The sequence below is a fragment of the Osmerus eperlanus genome, chromosome 14 (assembly GCF_963692335.1).
Source record: "Osmerus eperlanus chromosome 14, fOsmEpe2.1, whole genome shotgun sequence".
In the NCBI taxonomy this organism is placed as follows: Eukaryota; Metazoa; Chordata; class Actinopteri; order Osmeriformes; family Osmeridae; genus Osmerus; species Osmerus eperlanus.
In genome coordinates, this window is record NC_085031.1 from 10,766,003 (window position 1) to 10,778,586 (window position 12,584).

Here is a 12,584-nt window from a genome sequence, read left to right on the forward strand (position 1 = left end):
TGTTATGCTTGCTTTCAAACTAGCTAGTGAACAATTATTTTGGTGAAAGTTTTTGGAAGGAAAACAGTGGCTTAAAAAATAAAACTGTAGCCTGTTATGCGAACCAACTTCTTAATTCCTTTCAAATATAGAAGAGGGCCCATTCGGGATTGCAAATCCTTCTGTGTCTTTTACGGAACAGGGGCACCTCATCTAATTATATGGTCTCCTATAAGCTACAGCTGAGAATACCATTATAATACTTCCTGTATATAACTGCAGAGTAGGCTATTCATGTTTTCTTGTGACTTCAGATGCTCATGTTTCAAACTGTGTGGCACACACACACCCATACACACCTACATGCACACGCACGCACGTGCGCGTACACACGCATCATGTTAATAATACATTAGGTCTGGGCATATCAGGAAGTGTGTATTGAGTTAGTAGGCAAAGTGTGCTGACATAAACATAATTTACAATGTGTGAGTTTCGTGGTTTGGTATGTGTGTGTGTGCGTATTGAGTTAAGATGTAAAACATACTGTCTTGAGGGAGACAAGGGATCAGATTAGGGAGTGGGGTACATCTGTCAACATGGGACTGTCTTCAGCAACATTAGATTACACCAAATGAGCCACTGTGTGTGGGTGTGTGCGTGGGTGTGTGTGTGTGGCAACCAATATGAATACTTACTGTGCTATGGCTGTTCAGGCTTATTAAATAAGGCTGTGTCTGCACTGTAGATCAACAACACTGGCCTTCCTGCAACTATTGTAGAGATACCGTGTATATGGCTCGATGGATGGATGGATGGATATATAGAGAAGGAAAACAAAAATAAATAGAAGCAGATAACAAAACCTGTGTTGCTGGCATTTGAGAGTGACAGGGGGAAACAGAGCAGTAAAGAGAAAACGAGGGAGAAAGAGAGTGAGAGACAGAGAGAGAGAGACAGAGAGAGAGAGAGATTGAGCCAGAGAAAGAGAAAGAGGGCGACACACTCCTCTTCCTGGCTGCTGTTTCAGCCTTCCTTTCAAATTAGAACACTCTTGTCTCCCGAGAATGTGACATTTCCACCGAGCGAGGGAGAGATGGAGGTATGGAGAAGAAAGGAGAGGGGGGTTGAAAGGGAGTGGGGGGGGGCAGAGAGGAGGAAGAGTGCAAGAGAAGGAGGGAGAAGGAGACCAGATAAGAGTTTAAGAAAATGATGAGGGGGGGGGGGTGAGTGAGGAGGTAGGAGTGCTTGAGGGAGTGGGGGGGGTGAGTGTTTGATGGAGAGGGGGATGAAGAGGGAGGAGTGTGCGGGTTTGCAGGGCGTGCTATAAGCTTGCCCTCTAGAGGCTAGTAAAGCACTGACCTTGCTTAGCGTTCATTAGCTTGTGGCATGGTTGTGTGTATGTGTGTGTGTGTTTGTGTGTGTGTGAGCGCACATGCGAATGTGCACACACCTTTATCTGTGTGCTGTCGGTTGCATGTGTGTGAATACATGTGTATGATTAAATGTCCAACTCCATGTGTGTGTGCGAGACTGAAGCTAATACCCATTACAGTGCTTTTGTATAAGAGTCAGGAGAGTAATGAAGTCATTAAAACAAGGGAGAAAGTCCTGATTAACAATTGGCAGAGAGTTGTTATACAAGTGAAACATGGAGAATATTACTCCTATAACTGAACACAAGACTCCAGCTACTGTATTCCAAGGACTGAAAGACTAAAACCACAGAGCATTCAGGATATTCAAGGTTGATGTACAGTACAAGGGTTTATTATAACACTGGAGATAACTTCAAACTGTGTGTGGATGTCTCCCTTTCTCGATCTCCCTCTTTCTCTCTCTGCCACTCTCTTTCCATCTTCCTCTCTCCATCTCTGTCTCCCTATCCACCTTTCACTCTCTCTATCTTCCTACATCTTCTACATCTTTCTATCCCTTTCTCTTCTTTCTCTATCTCTCTCTCTCTTCATCCAGGCTCTCCTGGATACACAGAATCAGCTGCGGTCCCAGATCTCAAACTTTACCTTCAACCTGGGCTTCTCTGGGAAGTTCTACCACACAGGTGGGTCCTACTCTAGCACACCCACTCACTCACCCACCCACTCACCCACTCACCCACTCACTCACTCACTCACCCTCTCATTCACTCACCCTTGTATTCACTCACCCTCACAATCACCCACTTACAGTTCCAGGGCTTCACTGGTTGGCCGATTACTTTCAAATAGACAGTTGAGAATGTATTTGAGTGGGATCATTTGTAATTGTGTTTTTAAGGAGATTATTTGTACAGGACTGGAATGTATTTGCAACAATTAAAAAAAGCACCAATCCTACTACAATATCATGGTGAATGGTTACACAGCAACATTTGCTCCATACACTTTGATTCCTGTATGATGTGTTCAATTTTTGTGAAAGTAAAGTTCAGGATTTAGCATTTCTGTGTTACCAGAGCTTGTCACCATGGTATCAGTCACACAGCTGAAATTCAGCCAAAGCGCTATTGGCATGGCAACTCATCAGAGCGATTACCTTAGGGTATATATAGAAATGCATCCTATGAAGCTTCTGGTTCCATTACTGAGTTTAATGGTTGGTGTGTTTTTGTATATGTGTGTGTACATGTGTATCATCATCATCATGCATTTCTGTGTGTGTGTACTAATGGTGTCTGGAATCTTGGTGTGTTTGCGTGTGCTCATGGTGCGGGTATACATGTGTGTGTGTGTGTGTGTGTGTGTGTGTGGGATCAGGTACCGAGGAGGAGGACGAGGGGGATGATGTCTTGCTGAGGAACGTGGATGAGTTCTGGTGGTTTCCTCACATGTGGAGTCACATGCAACCTCACCTCTTCCACAACCAGTCCTCCTTACTGGAGCAGATGATCCTCAACAAGGAGTTTGCTCTGGTGAGACACACACACACTTGCAAGCGCTCACACATGAACGTGAATGTACTCACGTACAAGGGAACGTATGTAATGTACATGCCGGGGCTCTCCACCCCTCTCGTTTTCGACGGTTCTCTCCATCCTTCTTTCTCTGGTTCTCTCCATCCTTCTTTCTCTGGTTCTCTAAATCCTTCCCTCGTTCCCTCTCCTCCGGTTTAACAGCTCTCTCCTGGGAGAGGCTTCTGCAGAGACTAATATTGCTGTTAGTAATTTCATCACTGCTCCGCTCCTAAGGCACATTACTGAATCTCTACTACCCCGTTGAGAATGATATTACTCTTATTACGGAGTCAAACTGCTTATTATTGTCATCTTCAAACGGACCCAAACACTCATTAAAACTCACTGGGATACACTCTTGGAGTTTGTTTCATTAGCCGTTGCGTGTGTGTGGATGTGGATGTTTTTCGTCTGTGTGGGTGTGTATGTTGGTTAGTGTGGGGGTTTGGATGTGTGGTTCTGTGTGCGTGTTTGCGTGTGGGTGAGCATGTGCTTCTGTGTGTGTGTGTTTGTGTGTGTACGTGTCTGTGTGTGTCTGCATCACAATATTGTCATGTAAGACACGTTTCTGGTAGCAGATTTCAGCTGCCGGTGCTGTATGAAGCCCTCGGTGTGTGTGTGTGTGTGTGTGTACACGGTAGTTCCGAAGGACACCATCAGTCTGCTGGTTGAAGGACGGGGCTCCAGCATAAACACAACTCCCTCAGTGTTACAAGGTCAACTTGTATGTCGGTTTGTGTGTGCGTGCACTTGTGTGTTTACATTCAGCCCCTTTGTGTACGGTTTGTTTGCATTCATCTCTGCCACGCCATCTAATTCTCTCCACGTGTCTGTACAGGCTTGCTTACCTGTGTGGGTGCGTACGTGCATCTGCTCATGCTCGTGTGTGTGTGTGTGCGTCCCTCCTCCAGGACCACGGCATCCCCGTGGACATGGGCTACGCAGTAGCGCCCCACCACTCGGGGGTGTACCCGGTCCACCTGCAGCTGTACGAGGCCTGGAGACGAGCCTGGGGCATCAGGGTGACCAGCACCGAGGAGTACCCGCACCTCAAGCCTGCTCGTTACCGGCGAGGCTTCATCCACAGAGACATCATGGTGAGGAGATGTGGACACACACCTACACACACCTACACACAGCTACACACAGCTACACACAGCTACACACAGCTACACACAGCTATACACACCTACACACAGCTACACACAGCTACACACACCTACACACACCTACACACAGCTACACACAGCTACACACACCTACACACAGCTACACACAGCTACACACACCTACACACACACATCTACACACACCTACACACACCTAAACACACCTACACACAGCTACACACAGCTACACACAGCTACACACACCTACACACACCTACACACACACATCTACACACACCTACACACACCTAAACACACCTACACACAGCTACACTCAGCTACACACAGCTACACACACCTACACACACACATCTACACACACCTACACACACCTAAACACACCCACACACAGCTACACACACCTACACACATCTACACACACCGACACACACCTACACACACATACACACACCTACACACACCTAAACACAGCTACACACAGCTACACACAGCTACACAAGCGCACAAGGGCTTCATCCATGACAACATCATGGCAACCGCTCAGCGATATTGGCGTTAGCCACGTATGATTGAGGCAAATAACGTGATATATAGGCATATACACAGATGTGCAGTGTCTTATTGACAAAAAAGGTGTTTTTAAAGAACTTTTTTTACCCACAGTACTCAGGCAGTCACTCTCCACCTCAGTGGGCCTTATAACAGGGAACAAAGCAAACTTCAATCAGAATCAGAATCAGAATTCGGTTTATTCGCCATGTATGTTATACAAACACGGAATTTACTGTGGCAGGGAGGTGCAAAACACTAAACATATACAGATCTTAAATTAAGTAAAAGTACAAAAGTTTAACTATTTCTAAGAACTAAACAATCTAAGAATACAACAATTTAAATATAAAATAAAATATATATAAAAATAAGAATAATGAGCAGCGTGAATGGTCAACATAGTGCAATCGGATACTGAGATAAAGTGGCTTATGCATACTGAATTGCCATTAGATGGACTTATAATAGTTAAATAAGTGAATGAATGTCAATGGGAGTCCTTGGCCTTGTTGAAGAGGCCAGTAGCAGATGGAAAGAAACTGTTCTTATGGCGTGAGGTTTTGGTCCTGATGGACCGCAGCCTTCTGCCAGGGGGGAGTAGCTGGAACAGGGAGTGACCAGGGTGGGAGGGGTCGGGGTTAGGGTTATCACACACATGGGTTAGGGTTAGGGTTATCACACACATTACCAGTGTCCGGCGCTCACCTTCCGTCTTGTTGCTTTCCTTTGTGTGAGTGAGCTGACCCTTTTTTAACGCAGCTGGTCAGCCAGTGAGTTAACTCAGGAGATGGACACACACGCCAACACACACACCTACACATACACACAACGGCTTAATTTACAACAGCAACATGGTAAGGGCATGGAGATGCATGCAGACACATACACACACATGCACACATACCTACATGCACACACACATACAGGCGGACACACACACTCCTACACATACACACACCCTAACTGTAGCGTTGCACTCTTTTACTGTGCATGTGTGTGTTTGTGTGTGAGTAGAAAAGAATGTGTGTGTGACTGGATATGGTTGTGTGTGTATGTGTGTGTTTGTGTGAGTGGATATGGTCGTGTGTGTGAGTGTGGGAGAGGATATGGGTGTGACTCCAGTCAGCCACAATCATAGCTCAGACTCTTCTTTTTCGCCCGAAACTTTTGAGCAATAAAGGAGTTTGTCATGGATTGTCGACTATTGTTTCTGGGAACATCCGCCTCCCTCTCTCCTCTCCCCCGTCCGTGACAGCACGACAACGTGCCTCTTTTCGTCTGAGGTGTTTGACACACAGATTAGCAGTTAGCATTGTTCGTGCTGTCGGAGCCGTGCAGCGGAAACGCGTTCGTTAGACAGCCCGTACAATGGACGCGTCAACTCTGCTCCCGGTCTCCAGACTAGCCTAAGAGAACCCGGGAAGATTTACAGTACACATCGACTTTTTGTTCTGTCCGACTTTTTTTTTCAGCCGCTCTCTCTTTCTACAGCTTCCTGATGAGTAGATTTTCCCAAGAAGGCAATGGTGTGCCCTGGGAAATGGTGTTCAGTCTAAGTTTTTGATGGCTTTAGGGAAATTTCATTTTTTTTATTTAGTCTGCAAGGCCCCTGAGGCCTCTGATGGATGGAGACTGTCCTGCGAGTTACAGTCGCACCAAGCACAGTGTCAACTAAGGATAGACGGTTGGCTATACTATACAATTTAAATCTTTCTATGTGCGTGTGTGTCTGTGTGTGTGTGTGTGCGTGCATGCATGCATGCACGGTTGTGTGAGACAGAGCAAAAGGCGTGGACTTAGATTAAAATATTAAATCACAATGGCATTAACTCTGGAGAGCGCATTTAGATTTTGTGCTTTTCATCAATCAGACAGTGGGTTGGCTTCCTTTAAAGTTAAGCCAGCGCCTCTCTCTCTCTCCCTCCCTTTCTCTCTTGCCTTTTCTGCCATCGTTACAGAAGCAGTCAGTGGAAGCTGGATTTGAGACTGCTCAGGACCATAAATTGTTGTGTCTTTGTCTCCTTTAGCAAATTGAGATCTGCTCTAGGACTATCAAAACCAAACAGAGGAACATGTAGAAAGTTCCTGTGTGTTTGTGTGTCTGCTTGTGTATGTCTGTGTGTGTGTGTCTGCATGTGTATGTCTGCATGTGTATGTCCGTGTGTGTGTGTGTGTGTGTGTGTCTGTGAGTGTCTGAGAAATATACTACTCCAGTTTGAGCTATAGCAGTGTGGATAATTGGTTTGGTGAAATAGTGCTGAATGTCCATGGTTCTGGTGGCCTTTGCTGTGTGTGTGTGTGTGTGTGTGTGTGTGTGTGTGTGTGTGCGTGTGTGTGTGTGTGTGTGTGTGTGTGTGTGTGCGTGTGTGTGTGCGTGTGCGTGTGTGTATGTGTGTGGGGGGGTATTGCTATGTTTTATAGCAAATCCAATATCTGTTTCTTGGCCCGGCTCTCTATTTCACACAAAAGACACTACCAATTGAAAGGTTTACTACAAACCAATCTCTTTTCTGCTCTTCCCTTCTCTCTCTTCTATTTTCTAGTGAAAGTAAATGAAATCTTTGTTGCTGTATCTCACAAATGCTAGTATCCGTAAACAATAGCTGTAATCGATGGTTTGCGTGAATAGAATCCATTTGCATATGTCCTAAACATACATGTGTGTGTGTGTCTGTGTGTGTGTCTGTGTGTGTGTGTGCAGGTTCTCCCTCGTCAGACCTGCGGCCTGTTCACACACACAATCTACTATAAGGAGTACCCCGGAGGGCCGAAGGAGCTGGACAGAAGCATCAGAGGAGGAGAGCTGTTCATGACCGTGCTGCTCAACCCGGTGAGCCTCTCTCTCACGCACACATGCGCACACACACGATAGCAGAGTGTTTGTCTCATCTGAAAAGCGCACACGGACGCACGCTTGTTTCTCCTCTCTCTTTCTCTCTGTCTTTCTCTCTCTCTCAAATATTGTATTGCCCTTTTTGTCACAGAGGGCTTAACATATGCCTACAGGACTACACCTAAACCAATCTAAACCCTCAAAGTAGACATTGAAAAACTCCCAGATAAACTCATTGAGGAAAACATTGAAGAAACTTTGGGAGGAGCAATTCAGTGGGGGGATTCCCTCCTCCAGAGACGGTCGGTGACAGAGAGGTGCAGGCCATAGGCTAAATGTAGTCATGCATCAAGGATAATAATTACAATTTGTAAATGTTGAAACCCAGATATTTAAAGTTCCAAGTCAGTGATCCGAGTGGGAGCATGTCAGTTTAGTCAGTGGTAGCCACTGGTCAGGGCTGTGAAGCGTAGAATCAGCACAGCATCACAGGACAGCCGGGCAGATGGACATCCCTCTCTCTCTCCATCTCTCTCCATCCCTCTCTATCTCTCTCTCCACCTCTCTCCGTCCCTCTCTTTCTCTATCTCTCTCTCTCAATCTCTCTCCATCCCTCTCTATCTCTCTCTCCACCTCTCTCCGTCCCTCACTTTCTCTATCTCTCTCTCTCAATCTCTCTCCGTCCCTCTCTTTCTCTATCTCTCTCTCTCAATCTCTCTCCATCCCTCTCTATCTCTCTTTCTCTCTCCCTCTCTTTGTCCATCCCTCTCTTTATATCTCTCACTCTCTTTCTCTCTCTCCCTCCCTCTCGTTCTCTCTCTCCATCCCTCTCCATCTTTCTCTATCTCTCTCTGTATATCTCTCTCTCTTTAAGGGGCAGTATTTCCTGGTGATTCTATGTTCATTTCCCCACTCTAAATTAGGTCTCACTGCAGGGGGGCTGCTGTCAAACACACAGACACTCTCTCTCACACACACAAACGCATGCGCTATACACACACACACACACACACACACACACACACACACACCCTTCCTCCCCCTCGTTCCCCCACTGTGTGTGTCAGCTCAGCTCGATTCTGCCATGAAATTAAAAACCAGAATTGGGTTTCCCTCTAAGTATGCCCCCCCCCCACCACCACCACACGCACACACACACACTTTCTCTGTCTCTCTCAGTGTGTAGATTCTATTGATGTGTCAGGTGTGTGAGAGCTTCACCAGATGAAGCCTCTGAACATCCAGCACTTCACAGTCAAGTACTGGAGTTTCAACACACCCTGTGTCTTTCTCACACACACACACACAAACACACACTCTCAAACACACACTCTCACACACACACACACACACACTCTCCCACACTCTCACACTCTCACACTCTCACACACACACTAACAGTCTTTCATCTAACTATCTCCTCACCTCCTTTTCTTTTTCTTCCCCCCCCCTCTCTTCGTTCCTCACTCTGTCCTTGCTCATCCTTCCTTCTCCTGGTTTTCCTCTTGGTCTCGGCGGACATACAGCTAGTATTATGCATTAGACATTCCAAACAGTGTGTGTGGCAGTGCATTAATACAGTGTTCTGTGTTGCTGTCGTTCCCTTCTTGTTCCTAATGAGGTTTCACATTCAATTATTGCTCTCATAACCCAAAGCGGTCCATTCACATACACATGCCGGTGCACACAAACACAGACACTAGAAATATTTGTCTGCAAGCACACAGGTGCACGCACACTTACACACACCTACACACACACGCACACACAGCACACCAGAACTATTGAATGAGAAATGGAAACACTCTCAGAAACACAGAGAGGCTAATTGCTTTTTTTTCTCCCTCATCCTCCTTTCTTTCCTTCCTTCCTTTTGTCTCTCTTCCGGTTATTTCTTCTCTTTCTTAATCAGTGTAATATGAGAGTAGGCTATGGTCTTCTTTCAACTCTTAATGAGAGAAGTTATCAAACAGAAATGCCATTTAAACATGATGGACTACTCACACACGCATTCTCTCTCTTTCTCTCCATCTCTCACTTTTGCTCACACACAAGCGCACACTCACCATGATAATAAACATTTCAGCTTTTTGTCTCAGCCTATGGTACACCGTTTACATTACAAACGACTCCCTAAATATGATACATTACAGATTAAAAAACAGTTTCAAACTGTATTGCTACATCCCTCCCCTCACGTCTGTGTGGGGGAAGTACGGTTGTGGTTTGTGCGGTTGGTCAGGGTGGTTGTTGTCTCTGTGTGCGTAGGGATGTTGTGGTCTGTGTGTGGGGGCGGGTGGGAGGAGGGGGCAGGGTGGTTGTGGTCTGGGCTTGATGCCATCAGGGCATGTATTGGTAATAATGTCACTTCTGCTCAAATTACTTTTAATCACACTGTGCCCTTGGTGCTCCCTTGAACAATAACTGTACACATATTGACATAGTCTGGTACTTCTATGTGTGTGTGTGTGCCAGTGCATGAATGGTAGAAACACTTTAGGTTCTGAGAGCAATACCTGAATATGAAGAGCAATAATAATTGAGAACAATCATTGAGAGACTGTATTTTATACAAAACAGCATATATTTATTTGAGATGTGGTTGTTGGTGTGTTTGTGCCATTATGCTTCCGTGTACATGTTTTCCAGGCCCCTATCCTCTATCTTTCAATCCATTCCACCGAAGCTCAGTCATCGATTAACTAACTTTGCCACAGCAAACACCCAATACAACACTAGCCGGACCTCACCACACAATCACAGCCTCACTGGAGCGTGAGAGAGAGAAAGAGGGGGGGGTGAATGGAGATATAGATTGGGTTAGATAGAGGGGTGAGACAGATGTACTTTTCAGGTCACGACACCTGGTGTCTCTTGGGAGATGCTCCAGTGGACACACATCCCTGCCAGCAGGCATCTTACATGTTCCTACGCACACACTCTTTTTATACTCTCGTCTCTCTTACTGACACGGTGTGAGTGTGTTTGTGTGTGTATGTGTGTGTATGAGTGAGAGCACGTGTGTGAAAGTTTGTGTGAGTGGAGCTGACACAGGCAGAGCTGCAGACATATATCAAGGCTGACATTTAGCGCTTAGCTCTGCCACCAAGCTTATTAGCAAAAGACCAAATATCAGCACAATCTCTCTCTGTCCCTCTCTCTCTCTCTCTCTCTCTCTCTCTCTCCCCTTTCTGTCTGTCCCCCTTTCTCTCCCTCTCTGTCCCTCTCTCTTTTTCACTCGGTCCCTTTCCCTCTCTCTTTTTCTCTCTCTTCGTCCCTTTCCCTCTCTTTCCCTGCTAGCCAATAGGATAATAGTTCACCCATATATTTCATTGTACTTGTAGGCTAGATCATATACTCAAACAAAAGCACACACTGTAGGTATAGAGTGAGGATAAGATGTCTGTGTGCGTGTTTCTGATGGCCTCCCTTATTCCAGTCAGATGTGTAATGAAGGCTTTCACTGCTCATCAACACCTACACACACACACACATTCAGAGAGGAGGAGAAACAATGGAAGAGGGCGGAGCAGGGAGAGAGTGAGAAGGAAGGATGGAGGGAGGCAGACAGAGAGAGAGAAAAAGAGAGGGGAGAGGAGAGGACAGTAGACGATGACAGGAGCAGGCAGAACAAATTGAACTGACATCATTTGCTGTATTGATGTTCAGCTTTCAATTATCCACAGGAGGGGGGGGGGGGGGGGAGGGACGTGGAGGAGTGTGAGAGGGAGGACGAGATGGGGGGGGGGGGGAGCTTATGTTTAGAAGCAATAAGAATTCAATCCGAGCGAAATATATGTGGAACTAAGTGGTCTGTAATGGGAAACTGGCTGGTGCTCTATCACTCCATATTCAGACAGAGGTAGGGAGGAAAGGAAGGAGAGAGAGAGAGGAAATGATGGGAAGAGGAGGATGGATATAGAGTTTGCAAAACAGACAGAAAGACAGACAGACAGACAGACAGATGGGCAGACAGACAGATGGATGGATGAAGGTAGTTTAAATAACCAATCACTGCAGAGTTGTTAGCTCAGGATTTACAAAAAGCAAACACAACATCAGAATTACCTTAATCCTACCCAGCATAGTATTTTGTGTGTGTGTGTGTGTGTGTAAGGACATCACTTCATGTTCGAACAACATGCCTCATCAAGATATGTAGGTCAGAGAGAGATTGGAGAAAAGGAGAGGAACTAGCTGTTTGAATGAAGGAGAGAAAGAGAGATGATGGAGGCAGCACAGAGATGAAAGAGTTACAGAAGAGAAGGTAGAGAAGAGAGAGAGAGATGGAAGGGGGGTGAGAAGGAATGCAAGAAAAGTAGAAAAAAAACAAGAAAGAGCAACAGAAAGAAAGACATTAATCCTGTTTCAATTAAATAATTAGTCAACTGGAGTTTTTTGTGATGTATATTATTTATGTCTTTACATATGTATATCATTGTAGTCTTCTGAGTTCAGTCTTGGGTTTTCCATCCATTAGAAAATGTGTGTCAACAAGTTCTCCTCTGTCTAAACAGGGGAAACAAGAGCTGCTAATGAGTGTCTCAGCCTTCAACATCAGTCACACACACACACACACACTCCTGCCTGTCGTCTGAGTCAGACTTCATATCGAGTGGTTGGAAGGGAACATAAATCACTTTTTGATCACCCTGCCTGTTTTCATTGTCTTTTGTGAAAGAGAGAAAGAGAGAAAGAGAGAGGGGTATAGTGTTTGCGTGGCCTGAAAGCTGTTATTAGCTGGATCATATTTTCTTGATTAGATTTCCCTCCATCCTCGCTTCCTCCTCTCCCTCCATGTGTTAGACGGAGTGCTGACCCTTGATCGATATCAAACGCACGGTCCAACTAGGTTGTAACTTCGGCATCCACATTTGACCTGATGAAATGTGACTGTGTGATCGGAAGACTCACTTCTCCAAATGCTTTGCACCCAATTATTATTATAATCGTTTAAGAGCGGAGGAAAAGTGGAGAAGTAGCCCAACAAAACAAACTTTGGACATAGTGTGTGTGAATGGGTGTGTGTGTGTGTGTGAGTGTGCTGTTAAGACTGCTTTTCCGCGGGCAGTCGAGGAGTTTCAGAATGTGCCGTTGAGTTCCGATTGATGGGAAAGTGTGGTTAGAGGGTTACTGC

The 12,584-nt window shown here is 45.6% G+C and overlaps 1 protein-coding gene across 1 annotated transcript in view; it reads left to right on the plus strand.

Moving 5' to 3' along the window:
• Positions 1-12,584, plus strand: part of ndst3 (N-deacetylase/N-sulfotransferase (heparan glucosaminyl) 3) — a 35,754-nt gene that overhangs the window by 15,989 nt on the left and 7,181 nt on the right. Inside the window, 4 exon segments of the mRNA XM_062478189.1 lie at positions 1,954-2,041; positions 2,736-2,890; positions 3,844-4,029; positions 7,316-7,444. Coding sequence (XP_062334173.1) covers positions 1,954-2,041; positions 2,736-2,890; positions 3,844-4,029; positions 7,316-7,444 — 558 coding nt within the window.